Genomic DNA, 17,778 nt, shown 5'->3' on the forward strand with positions numbered 1-17,778 from the left:
TTTCTTTTTGATGTAAGAGTTATTAGTGAGTCACGCGAAAATTTAAGTCACGCGAATAAATGTTTGGAAGCATCGTTTGCGTAGTAATAATTTGTTAGACTTTCCCTTCTCTTCTCTTTTTCAGAGGGAAAGGTCTTGTTATAGACGCGTATTGAGTTTGGTTTCATTCTGTTCGACTCACCAATACCAGTGAGTATAAATCGAGATTTAAATAGCTTTGATTATCTTTGTAAGACTGAAATCTTTAAGTAAACTGTTCACAGTCGATCTACCTTTTGAACCCAAAGAAGGAACCCAGGATAATCTGTAAGCGTAATGTTGACGGCAATCACCAACTACTCCAAAGTCATGTAGTTAAAGACTAGTCAAAACCAGTTGTAGTCAATGACGCTGTTGTGACTAAAAACCAAAACATATGCGCGCGGTTGGGAAGCCGTTTTAAAACCTCTTGATTAGGTGTCACATCAGGGTTTCCAAGGTAGAAGTTCAGTCACTTAGTAGGCCTAATTTGCTGGGTTTTTTCTTTTTTTTTTACCCGCATCCCGCCCATAAATATCAAATTTGTCGCGCATTCCCTGGTTGAAAGAAGCAGATTCCAAATCCGGTATCCCACATTACACATCCCTCCCGGATTTTCAGCTTTTCTCGCATCTCGCCAAACGTATGTTTTGGCACTCCAGAACATCGAAATAGATCTTCCATTCATGACGAGTATTATGATAATCAGTGTTTCCTCGAAATATCTAGAACCCCTCAAGCGATTTTTGTAGTTTCGCTTTCCAAAGTAAGTTCCTCCGTGGTAAGTATAGCTCTAGCTAACTTTGCATCGTCTGGTTCCTATCTTAACCTGTTAGAATAATATAAAGCTCGATTATCATACTGAGCCAAGACATTCAGACAGTCATAAAGTGAGGATTAATTGCAAGCTGCATCCTTTGCTTCTTCATAGCAACGTTTGTGGCGCTGTCAGTTCTGATATTTGTTGCCATCGAAAACGAGAGTTTGAAATCAAACAAATCGTACAAAGTACATTATAAAGTGAAAACTGACGAAAACTTAATCCACGGTCTTTTATATTTTACAACAAAACGATGGCAAAAGTAGCTTTCATTAGTTGTCTTCTTTCTCTTCAGAGAAAGTCAGTCTGTCCATGACAGGAACTAGCGTGGAATGTAAATTTTATTAATCAACAAACACAGACTTTAATGGTAAACTTGAGTAGTTTCTAAGCCCGAGAAACGTCAAAGAGCAAAAAAGATGTTAAGATTTATGTTGAAAGGTCCAGGACGGTGAACAATCTTTCGATTTGCGGTCATACACAGTGTATTAATTATAATTGAACGTTCTATCGGTTAGTCAATAAGACAGGACTGAGTTATCTCCTATTGTTTTCATGCACGGTTAAACAAAAGAGTGAATAACAACAGACAACAAAGAACTTTGTCTAGCCTGATAACCATTTGACTGATTACTAGCTATGCTCAAAAACCCAATATGCTCTAAAAACTGTTGGACTTTACCGTCAGTGTTTAGTAGGGGATGGGAATAGAAAAAATGTAACTTACTTTTAAACGTTTTTATTTGATTGCTTTGCGCAACGTTTAAAACTTATTGCAATTTTAATTTGTTTTGACTTCCTATATATTGGACCTCCTATTGTCCTGCAGGGACCCCCCCCCCCCCTCCCCAGTGTTGTTTCAGTTTCTATCACTTTGGTTTCGTTTTCATTGGAAGACTGAGAAACTGAACACGGTAAGTTTATGAACTGCAAGCTGTCCATGACTGACACCGTTGGGTGCACATATAATAAGTATAGCTGATTTAAGTAGGGAAATTAACGTAAGAAAAATTACATGACGTTTCGACGACCTCATGCCATCATTGCCGAATGAATAAATTAAAAATAGCGGCAAGGCATATTTTTAGTATTTGGGATGTGAGAAAATGAAATTAGCAAACGTTACATGAAAACATTCATGTAAAGAGTTTCGCGCGAATGAGATCCGCTCGCGTGTTCAGTTTGGGTCTCTTGTTCTTAGTCAACAGCGTTTCAAAGATTAAACATTCGAGTTTGCCAAGGAATTTCTTGAGAACTTTAAAGGTCTTAATTAGCTGATTTGTAATACTTTAAATTTACGCCGGGAAAGGTTTCCATAAATCGTGCGACTGATTTTCTTCTTGTTGTAAGAGTTATTAGTGAGTCACGCGAAAAATCAAGTCACGCGAATAGTTGTTTGGAAGCATCCTTTACACAGTAATAATTTGCTCAGCTTTTCTACTTTTCAGAGGAAAAGGTCTTGTTATTGACGCGTATTCAGTTTGGTTTCATTCTGGTCGACTCACCAAAAACCAGTGAGTATAAATCAATATTCTAATAGCTTTGTTATTCATAGTAGACTGAAATCGTTAAGTAAACTGTTACAGTCGATCTACTTTTTCAACGTAAATAAAGAACCTGGGAGAATTTGTAACCGTAATCACGAACTACTTTTAACTCATGTAATTAAAGACTATTCAAAACCAGTTACAGTCAATGACACTGGTGTGATTGAAACGCGATTGGCAAGCTGTTTTGAAATCTCCTATTCTTTAACTCATTAGTGTCTCCAAAGACTTCCCAAAGGTAAATTAATTTCTCCAGTCACTGAGTAACTGTGAATTGCGTTTTTTCATCCCGCATCCCGTCCCTCATTTTCAAAGTTATCCCGCACTTCCTGATTGAAATGAGCACAGGCATCACAGGCTAAGATATTTTTATCCCAAATCCCGCATCGCACATCCCGCCTGGATTGTCAGCCTATCTCGCCTTCCACCAAACATATGTTGCACACCCCAGAAACTTTGAAATACATTTTCCATGCTTGACGTATCAGAATAATCAGTGTTTCATTGAAATATCGAGAACCCCTCAAGCGATTTCCATTGTTTACTTTCCAAAGCAGGTTCCGCCATGATAAGTACAGCTCTAGCTAACTTTGTATCGTCTGGTTTCTATTTTAAAGAGATGTAGAAATAATATACAGCTTTATTATGATACTGAGCCACGACATTTAGACAATCACAAAGTTATGATCAATTGCAAGCTCCATCGTTTGCTTTTACATAGCAAAGTGTTTGGTTCTGTCAGACTGCTGTACAAAGTACATTATAAAGTGAACGCTGAAGGAAAGTTAATTTACGGTCTTCCATATTTTACAATAGATCGATCGCAAAAGTAGCTCTCATTAGCTGTCTTATTTCTCTTCAGAGCAAGTCAGTCTGTCTATGACAGGAACCGGCGTAGAATGTAAATTTTATTTGTTAGCAAACACAGAGTTTAATAGTAAACTAGAGTGGCTTTAAGACCAGGAAGCTTCAATAGAGCAAACAAAGATGCCAAGATTTATGTTGGAAGCTCCAGGACTATGAACAATCTTTCCATTGTGTATTAATTAGATAACAGAACGTTTCTGTTGCTAAATCTATAAGACAGAGCTGAGTTAACAACTATTGTGTTTTATGCACGGCTAAACTAAAGAGCGATCGAAAACATACAACAAAGAACTTTGTCTCCCTTGATAACCATCAAGAGTCGGTGATCATTAGCTATTGTCAAAGACTCAGTATGCTCTAAACGCTATTGGACTTTACCGTCAGTGTTTAGCAAGGAATAGGAATACAAAAAAAAAAAAAAAGAAAGTAGCTTACTTTCGAATATTTTTACTTTATCGGTTTGCACAACGTTTAAAACTTATTCCAATATTAATTTGTTTTGACTTCCTACTGGACCTCTATTGTCTTAGAGGAAAGCTCCGTCAGTGTTGTTTCAGTTTTTGTCACTTTTGGTTTCATTTTCATCAGAAGACTGAGAAACTAAACACTGTAAGTTTATAAACTGTAAGCTGCCTGTGACTGATAGCGTTGGGTGCACATATACCAAGTAGAGTTGATTTTTAATACTTTAAATTTACACTGAGAGAGGTTTGTCTAAATCGCGTGACTGCTTTTTCTTTTGTTTTCAAAGCAGCTATTAGTGAGTCACGCAAAAAATCAAGTCACGCGAATAATTGTTTGGAAGCATCGTTTGAGCAGTAATAATTTGCTTAACTTTTCCTTTTCTTCTACCTTTCAGAGGAAAAGGTCTTGTCATTGGCGCTTATCCATTTTGGTTTCATTCTGGTCGACTCATCAAATCCTGTGAGCATACATCAATATTTCAATAGCTTTGTTATTAATAGTAGACTGAAATTATTGACTAAACTGTTTACAGTCGATCTACTTTTTGAACGCAAAGAAAGAACCTGGGAGAATTTGTCACCGTAACGTCGACTGAAATGACTAACTACTTTTAATTCTCACGTCGTCCAGTTAATAGATTAAGCGGAACCATTTGTCGTTAATAACGCTTGTGTGTCCGAAACGCGATTGGCAAGCTCTTTTAAAAACTCCCTTTCTTTACCTCATAAGTGTTTCCAAACAATCTTGAACATGAGGTAAATTATTTTCTTCAGTCACTGAGTAACCGTAATCTGCTGGTTTTTTTTTGTCTCACATCCCGTCCCTTAATATCAAATTTATCTCGCATTTCCTGATTAAAAAGAGCATAAGCTGCTCAGGCCAAGATATCTTTATCCCAAAACCCGCATCCCGCATTCCACATCCCGCTGGATTTTCAGCTCATCTCTCATCCCGCCAAGCTTATGTTTTGACACTCCAGAAACTCCGAACACATCTTTTATGCATGACGATTACAATAATCAGTGTTTCCTGCAATATCTAGAAACCCTCAAGCGGTTTTCGCAGGTTCACTTTCCAAAGCAAGTTCCGCCGTGGTAAGTACAGCTCTGGCTAACTTTGAATTGTCTAGTTTCTATCTTAACCAGTTAGAATAATAGATATGCATAGCTCAATTATGATAGCCACGACATTCAGGCAGCCACTAAGTGAGGATTAATCGCAAACTCAATCGTTTCCTGTAAGAACGGGAACGTTTTTGGCTCTGCGAACTGATATTCCTACCATGAGAAGTCTGCAGGAGCAAATCAATGAAATCATGCAAAGTAAATTACGAAATGATCACTCATAGATAATAAATATGAAGAATTACAACAGACCTATGGCAAAAGCCCTGCTTCTTTACTAGTCTTATTTGTCTTCAGACAAGGCAGCCAGTTTCTATGATAGGAAGGCGAGGAATGTAAATTCTATTCGACGCATTTTCAGTGGAGGGGAATAGTTTTGAAGCCCGAAAAGCTTTAAAAGAGCAAACAAAGATGCCAAGATTCATGCATATATATGTTGGAAGGTCCACGACTGTAAATATTCTTTCGTTTTACCATCATACGCTATGCATAAGTCACATAACCGAACCGTTTCAGTTGAGTTACGTAGTCTTTGAAAGAGAAATAATTATCTATTGTGTTTTATGCATAGTTAAGGACAAAATGAGGAAAAAAAACATACAACGAAGAACTTTGTCGGGCTTCATAATCATTTCAATCAATAATTAGCTATGGTCAACATTGCGATATGGTTTGAAAGGCATTGGCCTGTACTGTCAGTCTTTAATAATAAAACGGAGATAGCAAAAAATGTTACATACTTTTGAAATAGTGATTAAACTCGATTGTTTAGCACAACGATTGAAACTTTCTCAATTCTAATTTGCATTTGCTCTTGTTTTTCAGATTCTATCACTTTTGATTCAATTTCGTCCGAGGATCGAGACACTGAACACGGTAAGGTTATAAACTCCAAATCCACATATGAATATCGCGTAACTTTTTTTTTTAGTTTTTCGGCACTATCTAGAAGTCACGCGATTGATAAAGTCACATAAATGATTGACTGCAAGAACCGTTGGTAGAAAAATCAATCTTCTTAACTTTTCCTTGTTAATTATGTTGACAGGGAAATTTCCCGTTATCGGCCCATATTGGTTTTTGTTTTCATTCTGGCGACTCAGTAAAGGTGTTGAGTGCAAATCAGTGTTAACTTTGTTCCTCGGGCTTCTGTAGGAAAGCCTGAGTCATAAAATGCAAACGTTTTGGTCGCCAAAAGGGAGTCATGGTCCAAGGCGTTCCACGCCTAGACCATGGAAATTGGGTACGAGAAAGGCGACATTGCTCGCTCTTCGTGACAGAACGCAGTGTTTTACGAAGAAAGTTTTGGTGAGAATCGCGCCTTATACGTTCATCTCGCATACAAAGATGTCGATTGTTTTCGGAAAGGGTCGGTCCACGATTAATATTGCTTGAAAGCCAGCCGGGTAAGCAAAGGTCAGACTCGAAACGTTCTCGTGAGATAACAACTGAGCCGATCGTGGTATGAGTTCAAACTACGAAAACACTGACAAAAAATAGGCAGTCAATGACTGCATGTGGCTACTGTTGTTATTGTTTAGAACATTTCAGTTAAAATCATATTGCAATAAAACGACCTAAATACGAAAACCTTTTTGGACTGGTACCTCATTAAAAACATGCGATTTGTTTCTTGCGAAATATGTCGATCTCCAAATTTGTAAAGATAAGACTTTTGGTAACCTGAATTAAATATCTTACCTCCAAGTTAGCTGGCTCTCTAGTAGGGTGCAGGAAAAAAAAATAACGTGTGATTTTTGAGGCAAATTGTGCGGGAAAAATAGAACTTCTATTGTGCGGGGAATTGTGCGAGATTATTGACGAACCAATGTTTTTGCCAAGTCCTAAGGAAAATCTGCATTGACGATAGTTAAGCCAGATTTATTTCACTGGTGGTTCACATATATTTAGGAGTCTTAGAAATCGTCAATTCTTTTAGAAAACTGTGTCTGACTGCTTACGAAAATCATGTTGCGTGACATCAACTAGACGAGTATGAAACCAAATTAAATAGAAAAACAGAATGCCGGCTCTGCCCTTATAAATGAGTTCCTTTTTGAAAATACTCCTTTCTTGATTCAATAAAAATTGTAGGTTAAATATTTCTTCATAAACTGCGTTAAAGGGAGCAAATGTTCGGAAGTTATCCGCAAAAAACACAGCTTAACAGTTTATGCAAATTAAGTGCAATGCAATTTGCGCCTTGCCTTAGGACTATTGTTTTCGCGAAGGAGTTTATCTATTCGCTCTCCAAAGAAGATAAGACTCTTGAAAAGGGTTAAAGATCGCAGCACGGCAAAGATGTTCAGCTGCACAATTCACTCGGATCGCCACGAGTAGTAAATGAAATTCGTAAAATTTCTGCTAGCATGTACAATGTAATCGCCATAAGTTGTAACTAAAAAGACCTGGGAAATTCTTTGCAAACAAGTTCTCCCTAAATGCGTAGAAAGCTGTGATTCATTCTTAAAGGAAAATGGTTTAAACTCACAACTTGCGACTGGATTAGGAGGATACTCAACGAAGCAACTTGAATAGCAAATATCTAAGCGAAACTGTCGTGCTAAAATACCCTGATTCTTTTGTTTCCATTGTGTGCAATACGGGTATTAAATTCGTAAAGTACGATTTGATACTGCGATACGAAGCCCGAGTAAACGCTCTAAGAGCGTCTAGTTATTCATATTTGGTTGAAATTATCTCACAGACTGTTAAGAATCGCTTTAATTTATCAACGGAAAGAAAGAACCCTGGAAAGCTTTTGCGAATTAGATGATCGAGAAAAAACAGGGAACATTGATCAGTCCAATCATCGCCATCATTTTAGCAGAGTAGAACAAAACTGGAAATAGTCACACATCAGACATATGCTTTTGACATATATTGGACTAATTAACCTTTAAATGCGAGACTGTGCTCGGTTTTGTTCAGTGTATAGCGCTTTTACTGATCAGATTTAATCTACTCGGACACTTTGAAATGGATTCATGAGTGTGCCAGAGGAAACTAAGTTGACTTTGTGGCTACCTTTGCTACTAATGATGTTTAGATTTTGATATTGGCCTTAATTTGGTTTTTATTGTTGGTTTGCGTTTGTTCAGTACTGCTTCTTCTTTGTCCCTTCTTTTGAAATGGGTGTAGCGTTACAATCTAATTACCCTTTTAGTTCCCTAAATTTGGTGAGCATCTTGTTTGTATGATTAAAGCGCTCATTCCTATCAGTCTAGTCTCAATTTAATTTGCATACGAAACCAGGCGTCATCTGTGGTTAAGTTTCTTGTCTCGTACTTGCTCAGGTAATGCGACTTCAAAACAGAACAGCTCTGACTGCTCTGAGAGATAGGCAGGTGAAGTTGTAATTGCGTCTTGAGTACGCGCAAAAGCGCCAAAAGTTCAAATTTTTCTCAAGACTTTTGTCCATGATTTTAGCCAGAGAATATTTTTAGCAACAGAATATTATTACTCTAATTAACTAAAAAGCTTGATTTGTGTTAATGTTATTAGGGTACATAGAGGAAGACGCCATGAACAACATATACGACGTTTTACAAGCCATCTTTATTGGCTTGGTTGTTGCTACTTTCCTTCTCAACACTGGTCGTGCTCTAAAAGGCATTGAGGTCTGCAAGGAATGTTTGATCTTCCTAAATGACAAAGTGCTAGAAACGAAAGGAGAAGTTTTCAATTTACTTTATATTGGTATCCATATGACAATCTTCAAGGCGTACTGTCTTATCCCTGATCACACAGAAGCACTAATCTACGGCAGAAAACTTCTTGACATTTTCCGCGAACGTGGTAAAAAACATGAAGAAGGGAATCTTACTGTAAAACTGGCCGACATATATCGACAGCAGTATAAATACCTAGAAGCAAGAGAACTTTATAAGAAAGCGATTAATATCACGAAAGAAATGGGAGATAGAAAGAATGAAGCATACATTGATGAAAAGGTTGGAATTATATCTTATTACCTTGGTGACTACGACATGGCTAAAGAATATCTTGAGAAAGCCCTTGCCATCACATTACAACTTGGTGACAAAAAGAGAGAGGCCACAGTTTACGCAAACTTAGGAACTGTGTTTACATCTCTTGGTAAATATCACAAGGCTAAAGAATATCTTGAGAAAGCACTTGCCATCAGAATGCAAATTGGTGACAAACAGGGAGAAGCAGCAGATTACGGAAACTTAGGAACTGTGTTCACATCTCTTGGTGAATATGACAACGCTAAAGAATATCTTGAGAAAGCAATTGTTATCAGAATACAAATTGGTGACAAAAAGGGAGAAGCCAGCTCGTACGGAAACTTAGGAACTGTGTTTACATCTCTTGGTGAATATGACAAGGCTAAAGAATATCTTGAGAAAGCACTTGTTATCAGAATACAAATTGGCGACAAACAGGGAGAAGCCACCTCGTACGGAAACTTAGGAACTGTGTTTACATCTCTTGGTGAATATCACAAGGCTAAAGAATATCTTGAGAAAGCACTTGCCATCAGAATGCAAATTGGTGACAAACAGGGAGAAGCAGCAGATTACGGAAACTCAGGAACTGTGTTCACATCTCTTGGTGAATATGACAACGCTAAAGAATATCTTGAGAAAGCACTTGTTATCAGAATACAAATTGGTCACAAAAAGGGAAAAGCCAGCTCGTACGGAAACTTAGGAACTGTGTTTACATCTCTTGGTGAATATCACAAGGCTAAAGAATATCTTGAGAAAGCACTTGCCATCAGAATGCAAATTGGTGACAAAGAGGGAGAAGCAGCAGATTACGGAAACTTAGGAACTGTGTTCACATCTCTTGGTGAATATGACAAGGCTAAAGAATATCTTGAGAAAGCAATTGTTATCAGAATACAAATTGGCGACAAAGAGGGAGAAGCCACCTCGTACGGAAACTTAGGAACTGTGTTTAAATCTCTTGGTGAATATGACAAGGCTAAAGAATATCTTGAGAAAGCACTTGTTATCAGAATACAAATTGGCGACAAACAGGGAGAAGCCACCTCGTACGGAAACTTAGGAACTGTGTTTACATCTCTTGGTGAATATCACAAGGCTAAAGAATATCTTGAGAAAGCACTTGCCATCAGAATGCAAATTGGTGACAAACAGGGAGAAGCAGCAGATTACGGAAACTTAGGAACTGTGTTCACATCTCTTGGTGAATATGACAACGCTAAAGAATATCTTGAGAAAGCACTTGTTATCAGAATACAAATTGGTCACAAAAAGGGAAAAGCCAGCTCGTACGGAAACTTAGGAACTGTGTTTACATCTCTTGGTGAATATGACAAGGCTAAAGAATATCTTGAGAAAGCACTTGCCATCAGAATGCAAATTGGTGACAAAGAGGGAGAAGCAGCAGATTACGGAAACTTAAGAACTGTGTTCACATCTCTTGGTGAATATGACAAGGCTAAAGAATATCTTGAGAAAGCACTTGTTATCAGAATACAAATTGGCGACAAACAGGGAGAAGCCACCTCGTACGGAAACTTAGGAACTGTGTTTAAATCTCTTGGTGAATATGACAAGGCTAAAGAATATCTTGAGAAAGCACTTGCCATCAGAATGCAAATTGGTGACAAAGAGGGAGAAGCAGCAGATTACGGAAACTTAGGAACTGTGTTCACATCTCTTGGTAAATATGACAAGGCTAAAGAATATCTTGAGAAAGCACTTGTTATCAGAATACAAATTGGGGGAAAAAAGGGAGAAGCCAGCTCGTACGGAAACTTAGGAACTGTGTTTAAATTTCTTGGTGAATATGACAAGGCTAAAGAATATCTTGAGAAAGCACTTGCCATCAGAATGCAAATTGGTGACAAAGAGGGAGAAGCAGCAGATTACGGAAACTTAGGATCTGTGTTCACATCTCTTGGTGAATATGACAAGGCTAAAGAATATCTTGAGAAAGCACTTGTTATCAGAATACAAATTGGCGACAAAGAGGGAGAAGCCACCTCGTACGGAAACTTAGGAACTGTGTTTACATCTCTCGGTGAATATGACAAGGCTAAAGAATATCTTGAGAAAGCACTTGCCATCACAATACAAATTGGTGACAAAGAGGGAGAAGCCACCTCGTACGGAAACTTAGGAACTGTGTTTACATCTCTTGGTGAATATGACAAGGCTAAAGAATATCTTGAGAAAGCACTTGTTATCAGAATACAAATTGGTGACAAAAAGGGAGAAGCCAGCTCGTACGGAAACTTAGGAACTGTGTTTACATCTCTTGGTGAATATCACAAGGCAAAAGAATATCTTGAAAAAGCACTTGCCATGAGAATACAAATTGGTGACAAAGAGGGAGAAGCAGCAGATTACGGAAACTTAGGAAGAGTGTTTACCTTTCTTGGTGAATATATCATGGCTGAAGATTATATTCAGAAGGCACTGTCAATTACTCGAGACATTAAGGACTTAGACAAAGAGTTTCAAAGTCTTTGTCTTCTTACAGTGGTGAAGTTATCCCAATGCAACATCCGGGAGGCTTTTGACTGTCTGTTTCTGAGTATGGATAAAAGCGAATCTTTACGACGTTTTTTACGGGACAACGACGATTTTAAGGTATCGTCTTCAGATGTTCGCAGTTTTCCCTACCGGGGTCTAAGTGCATTCCTTTGTTTTGGGGCAAATCCGAACTATGGCCTTTATGTTCTAGAGTTGAAACGGGCTAGAGCACTAGCAGACTTGATGGCAACTCAGTATTCTGTTGAAAGCTACATCTCAGCTGATCCGCAATCGTGGATTGGTATTGAAAATATTATGAAAAAAGAAAGCAACTCTTCTTGTCTGTACATTTCTTATCATGATCATGGTCTGTTCTTCTGGGTTCTCAAGACAAGTGGAATCATTCATTTCCGAAGAATAACAGTAGATGAGAAGCTAGTTGGTGCCGGACTAGTTGGCAAGTTGGCTGATTTCTTCGCTACAAGCTTTCGAAGCTTTGGTATTGTACCGGAGGAAGATTGCGAAGATCCATCCTTAAATGACGTTCAGAGCCTCGCAGCATTGAGACTTATAGAGCAAGAAGATGAAGAAAGTGGAAACTCCGAATCGAGCTTTTCTTCGTACTACAGAATATTAATCAGTCCAGTAGCTGATCTACTTGAGGAGCCGGAGCTCATTGTTGTTCCTGATCGCTGCTTAAACCAAGTTCCATTTCCAGCGTTAAAGGATGAAGGCGGGAGGTATTTATCAGAGAAATTTAGAATCCGCATCGTTCCTTCTTTGACTACTCTAAAGCTCATTCAGGACAGTCCTGCAGACTATCACAGTCAGACTGGTGCTCTGATAGTGGGGGATCCAGCAGTCGGTACGGTCCTTTACAAAGGAGAGAAAATGACCTTGCATAGGTTACCCTGTGCATTAAAGGAAGCAGTAATGATTGGACGACTGCTAGGTGTTCAACCTTTGTTAGGACAACACGCAACAAAGCAGGTGGTACTTGACAGGTTATATTCAGTGAGTCTGATCCATTTTGCAGCCCATGGTAATGCTGACCGAGGAGAAATTGCCCTTTCCCCGGTACGCCCTCCTAACAGGATTTCAGCTGAAGAAGATTACCTATTGACGATGTCTGACATTGCAAAAGTTCAACTGCGAGCTAAACTGGTGGTACTTAGCTGCTGTCATAGTGCACGTGGGCAGATTAGAGCCGAAGGAGTCATTGGAATCGCTCGAGCGTTCTTGGGATCCGGTGCACGGTCCGTTTTGGTGGCTCTATGGGCCATAAGTGACGAGGCAACAGAGCAGCTGATGCTTCAATTCTACAAACATCTTGTTCGTGGTAAGAGTGCCAGTGAATCTCTTCACCAGGCCATGAAGTGGATGAGAGGTAACGGCTTTGAAATGGTTTCCGCGTGGGCGCCGTTTATGCTGATTGGAGATAACGTGACATTTGACTTTGGAAAATAAGAGTAAGTTTCCTTAAAGAGGTACTATGATGAAAATCGCATCTTTCCTATTCAATAAGTAGTTTCTTAGAAATCGATTTTGAAATAAAAACTACCGCTAAAAATTCACGTCTCGACCTCTCCGAGGTCATTTTCAAGTGAGTAAAGTTTCTAAGTTAGCATAAATATGTTAAAAAACAAGTTATAATAGATAAAATGGCGAAAGCTAAAATGTGATAAAATATGTGAAAAAGTGAAGGAAACTTGTATGAACAAGTGGACGGTGTAGCTGTGGGAACGCCACTGGGTTCCCTCATAACAAATGCCTTTACGTGCTAAATCAAGAAACAGCTAGAAATATCTTCTACAAACGCTTTGTAGATGATACACTTAGCGCGATGCCGGAACCGTAAGCAGCCTCAGAATTCCTGGAGAGATTAAACAAGAGTCATCCCTCTATCGATTGTACAATGGAGAAAATGGCAGGCTTCCCTTTCTCTGATGTTATTAGGAATGGCTTCCGCCGAGACAGCACGGTCTACAGAAAACAGACGGACAAAGGGCTTTTGCTACACTACCACAGCCACGTTGACGCCAGATACAAACATTCACTGCTGAACACCATGCTTAAAAGTGCGTTTCAACTCTCGTCTGCGTGGAAGTTTTTTCACGAGGAATGTGAACGACTAAAACAGATCTCCCGACTGCGCTATCCTGACGACCTTGCACAGTCAACCATTCGCAGATTCATTGAATCAAAAGTGTCCGAGGATTCACATACCCGAGTGGCTGATAAAAGAGAAGCCCCAATCAGAATCGTGGGTCCCTACAAGGACCAGAAATCTGCAAACGTAGTACGCAAACAGCTGGCTGACCTCAGTCGGAAGATCAACGCAGATATTAGCCCAGGTTACACAAGTAGAAAGATCAAGGATGAAATTAAGGTCAAGGGAGACAAGCCGCCTCTTGTGAGTCAACAATGCGTAGTGTTTTCATTTCAGTGTGGCCTGTGTGATGCAGGCTATGTCGGCTATACGTGCCGACACCCACACCAACGAATTGAAGAACGCAAAGGATCGGTAATCGGAAACCACCTCAGAGAGCAGCACGATGTGGAGCCAGAAGACATCGCACAGAGCTTTCGAATCTTACGAAAGTGTCAGAACAGATTTGATTGCCTTATTTTTGAAATGCTTTTTTTTACCAAGGAACTGAAATCAACGCTAAACAAACAGTGCGATTCAATTCGCGCCAAATTATTTGTTTCAAGCAAGTCTTGCTAAGATTATTTTATTTTTCCATCGTATATTTTTAACACTTTTTCACATATTTTATCACATTTTAGCGTTCGCCATTTTTATCTCTTATAACTTGTTTTTTAACATATTTATGTTAATTTACAAATTTTACTCACTTGAAAATGACCTCGGAGAGGTCGAAACGTCGTGACTTTTTAGCGCTAGTTTTCCTATTTAAGTCATTTTAAAACATAGACAAGTAATCTGTAGGAATAGAAAAACTATTTTCAATTATTTCTTATCGTTCCAGATATATTCAAGTTTTTAAAATATGCAGACTAACTAAGCGATGACGTCTTAAACTCAACCGGATCTTGTTTAAATATTATGAACAAAGATATGTCAGCCAATTTGAATCAGAAATGTTTAATTCTCGGCAGTACGATTCCAGTAGAGGTGCTCCATATTATGAACATAAGATTTTGTTACCATGGCAACATACTGGGTTCCAGACCTCCCCGATATTAAAGACTTTTCTGGCCACCTTTAGCATTCTATATTGATATTTGCGAAGGGTACCTTATCTGCATGATCCAGCAAGCATATAAATATGTTAGGTCAGTTTATGGCCTTGTTTAATGTTTTTCAGGCTGAAAATTATTGAAATATTGAAATTAGGTTGGAGGGGACTTGGAAAGAGTGGGTTGCTGTGGGAATCAAAATTTTTATAGCCGTAGCTGTGTTGCATGTAGGAATAACAGCCTACCAAGTTTCAATGGTTTCTGCTGCAAATTGACCGAGATAGCTCTATTCTTGGCTTGCACGTGACGTCATCATTTTCTCAAATCGAAAACTAAAGAGCAACCAAAGTTGTTATCCTCATCAGGCATAAGAGGGCGAACATTTATATCTGTTTACAACTTTTCAGCTCAGTAGCCTGCTTCGTCTGGAAACCAGTGCATTTTGAATTTCAGAGTTATGTCGGTGCGTGACATAAAGCTACCAACGCGTTTGTCGAAAAATATATACTTATCTCGTGATTTTTAGCCTATTCAGAAGTTAAAGTATTAGGAAAAGTGCTTATGTAAATGCTTGTCTTTGTCAATACAGATAATCAGTCGCCTTAATAGCCAAATTAAGTTCCACGTGTTTACCCTATTTTCCGGCCGCCATGTTGGTGTCCCACGGAGGTACATCAACATGGCGGCTCCATACTGGGCTCTAAAAATTTGTGCAAAATATTTCGTCAAATATTTGAAGTTTAGGAAAACGCGCAGACTTAAATCTTGGAGAAGTGTCTTTTTTATCAATCTCCTATAACATCACAATTTCTTAACTTTATCCACCAAATGGTTTTCGCATTACTTTTAAATTGCGTGACAGTGCAAGCCAAGAATTTATACACTTCATGTAGTATTTGGCTGAGTGTATGACATCATCATCCCTCTCATTTGGATATTTTACGCAATTTTCAAACTTCAATATTTCCGGAACCAATGCAAATATTTACAAACGGTCAACGAGTTTTTAATTTCTCGTAGAATTTTACTTGATCAGAGAGTGTGCAGTATCAGTGTTTAAATGTAATCTAGATGATGCTCTACTTAACATATAATGTCGTATAAAGTGATTTACTGGCATTTTTTCAATTATACCTTTGAGCTATAAAAACGCGCAAAAGCTCACAAAACTATTGGAGTCGCACTCTGAATGCCTGTACTCTGAATGCCTGTGTGGGCAAAAACACTGCCAAATTTTCCCAGCACTGAGGCAGACACTTGGGTATGCTAAAAATCAACACAGAGCTACCACTAATAACATATCACGTTATTTTGCTAAAGCTGGTCCATTGTGTAATCCTCTCGAGCAAAACAAAAATCTGCTTTCTTATAGAAAGAAGAAATTTTATACCTTGGTTATATTGGGAATACCTTTGACCTGTTTTATATGAAGGAGTAAATCGTTTTATTTGGCGAGCATATCTCAGTCAGGGATAAAGTGATTCTTTGTTTCTACTTTTGCAGGCTTGCTTTGCACCATACCCAATGTCTGACATTGAAATCCAAGATGGCGCCCAGCTGTTCCCTGAATACAGACACAGTTTGAATCAATGGGACGATTTAATTTTTGCAAGGAGTAACTCCGTGACAAGGCTGGTTAATGAGAAACGAAAGTAGCAGTAAATGATCAGTTGTGACGATAGGTTTTTCCTGCAAACACTGTAAATTTCCGACTAAACGGACACTTCAACTGACAACTGGGGGAATCTAACTCTGGAGAGCACTGCTTGCCTGCGGGAACGGAAATTCGTCACGATTTCCTGGTACACGAGGATCTACTTCAATAGTCTTCACTACGGACGTCAAGGAAGAGACACAACTTGGTCCGACAGTAGTTTAATCGTAATCGATGTAATCGATGTAATCGAAAAAGCTTTACAAACGTACTTGCCTATATATCATCCTTAAGACGTCAAGTGTTTACAATATGATAATGCAACTTCTAGCGTAAAATACGAGCGGAAAGTACTTAAGAGTGATTTTCTGAGAGTGTCGAGAATCGGAAGACACTCACGAAAAATCGATTTTTCTTTTATTTCGCCAAAACATACCTTTGGGTGAACTTATTCATGGAAAAATAGTTTAAAGTTCCAACAATTTATTTTTTACGGCCAAAATTTGAGAAAGTTGGAAATTTGCATATAATGGCGGTTTTCGCGGCTTAAAATGTTCAGAATTTCACGCTTCTTTACGAAAACAGCGGGGGCGTAAAAACAATCCTATGAAAACAAAACTTGGCATAAATATTATTTCATTCTTATACTTTAAAATCGTGGAATAAGTTTCTTGAAGTTTTGTTTGTAGCTTTGTAACGAAGGGTATTTTGTACAGCCGCCATATATGTCTCTTGGCAAGGAACAAATAAAGGCCAACTTTGACTAGTATAAATGGCCTCTGGTATATATCATTTGGTCAAAATATCTACATTTTAGGAAACCTTGGTTATTGTTTTTTTTTCACCCGAAAAGGTACAGCTCTGGGAATTAAAATGTTCTCCGTCAGTAAAATAAAATGTTACGGCATGTAAGCGAGTTCAAATTTATGCAAATCACAAGGTTATTCTTTAGAAGTCAACGGTTTAAAACAGAAAACAACGACTCACCGTTACTTACGTTCCTTCTGCTGCTATACAAACGATTTTAACTTCCCAGTGTCCTTGTGACCTGTTCTGTAAAATATTTCAAGTAAAACAGCGAGCATAAACGGCCATAAAATTCGACAAGGCCGACAATATTTATATTTGAGATGAGACACTGAGTGGCACACAAAGTCCTGGCTGTTTTCATCGTCTTGCCCAGTCGAGAGTCCTTTAAAAATATGATAGAATATTCGCTTCAAACCGAAGCAAATTAGTTTCTCATATCCATATGCCTCATGTCGACTCATGAGTAAATTAATCAGTCCCCGTACATTGAATTAAACACTCGACTGACCTCTGAGGTCAGGAGGTCACCTGATATGTCATTATGTTACTTTTCCCCGGTATCACATTGCACGCGTAACGCCGTATTTGAGGACGCTCACGCGAAAATTTTCCAGGCGATAGATATTTTTTTAATTTTTACGGCGGTCAGCTAATGAGTTATTTGCGTCAGAAATGCAAAAAAAAAAAAAGAAAAAAAGAAAAAAGAAAGAAAGAAATGGGGGTCACCGACTTCGTTTCAGAGATAAAGCGTGTAGAAAACGACATGATTTTGAAAATTCAGCATGGTCTACAGGGG

The 17,778-nt window shown here is 38.5% G+C and overlaps 1 protein-coding gene and 1 pseudogene across 2 annotated transcripts in view; one reads left to right on the forward strand and one right to left on the reverse strand.

Moving 5' to 3' along the window:
* The window catches only part of LOC145480897 (uncharacterized), a 250,346-nt pseudogene that overhangs the window by 141,599 nt on the left and 90,969 nt on the right, over positions 1–17,778 (reverse strand). The window lies entirely within an intron of this gene.
* Positions 1,742–16,656, forward strand: LOC145481069 (uncharacterized). The gene is made up of 6 exons (XM_081459463.1): positions 1,742–1,752; positions 4,112–4,176; positions 4,760–4,811; positions 5,667–5,717; positions 8,346–12,783; positions 16,022–16,656. Exon 5 carries the CDS (start codon positions 8,366–8,368, stop codon positions 12,779–12,781), a length of 4,416 nt encoding a protein of 1,471 aa, XP_081315589.1. The 5' UTR covers positions 1,742–1,752; positions 4,112–4,176; positions 4,760–4,811; positions 5,667–5,717; positions 8,346–8,365; the 3' UTR covers positions 12,782–12,783; positions 16,022–16,656.

This window comes from Orbicella franksi, chromosome 1 (genome assembly GCF_964199315.1).
Source record: "Orbicella franksi chromosome 1, jaOrbFran1.1, whole genome shotgun sequence".
In the NCBI taxonomy this organism is placed as follows: Eukaryota; Metazoa; Cnidaria; class Anthozoa; order Scleractinia; family Merulinidae; genus Orbicella; species Orbicella franksi.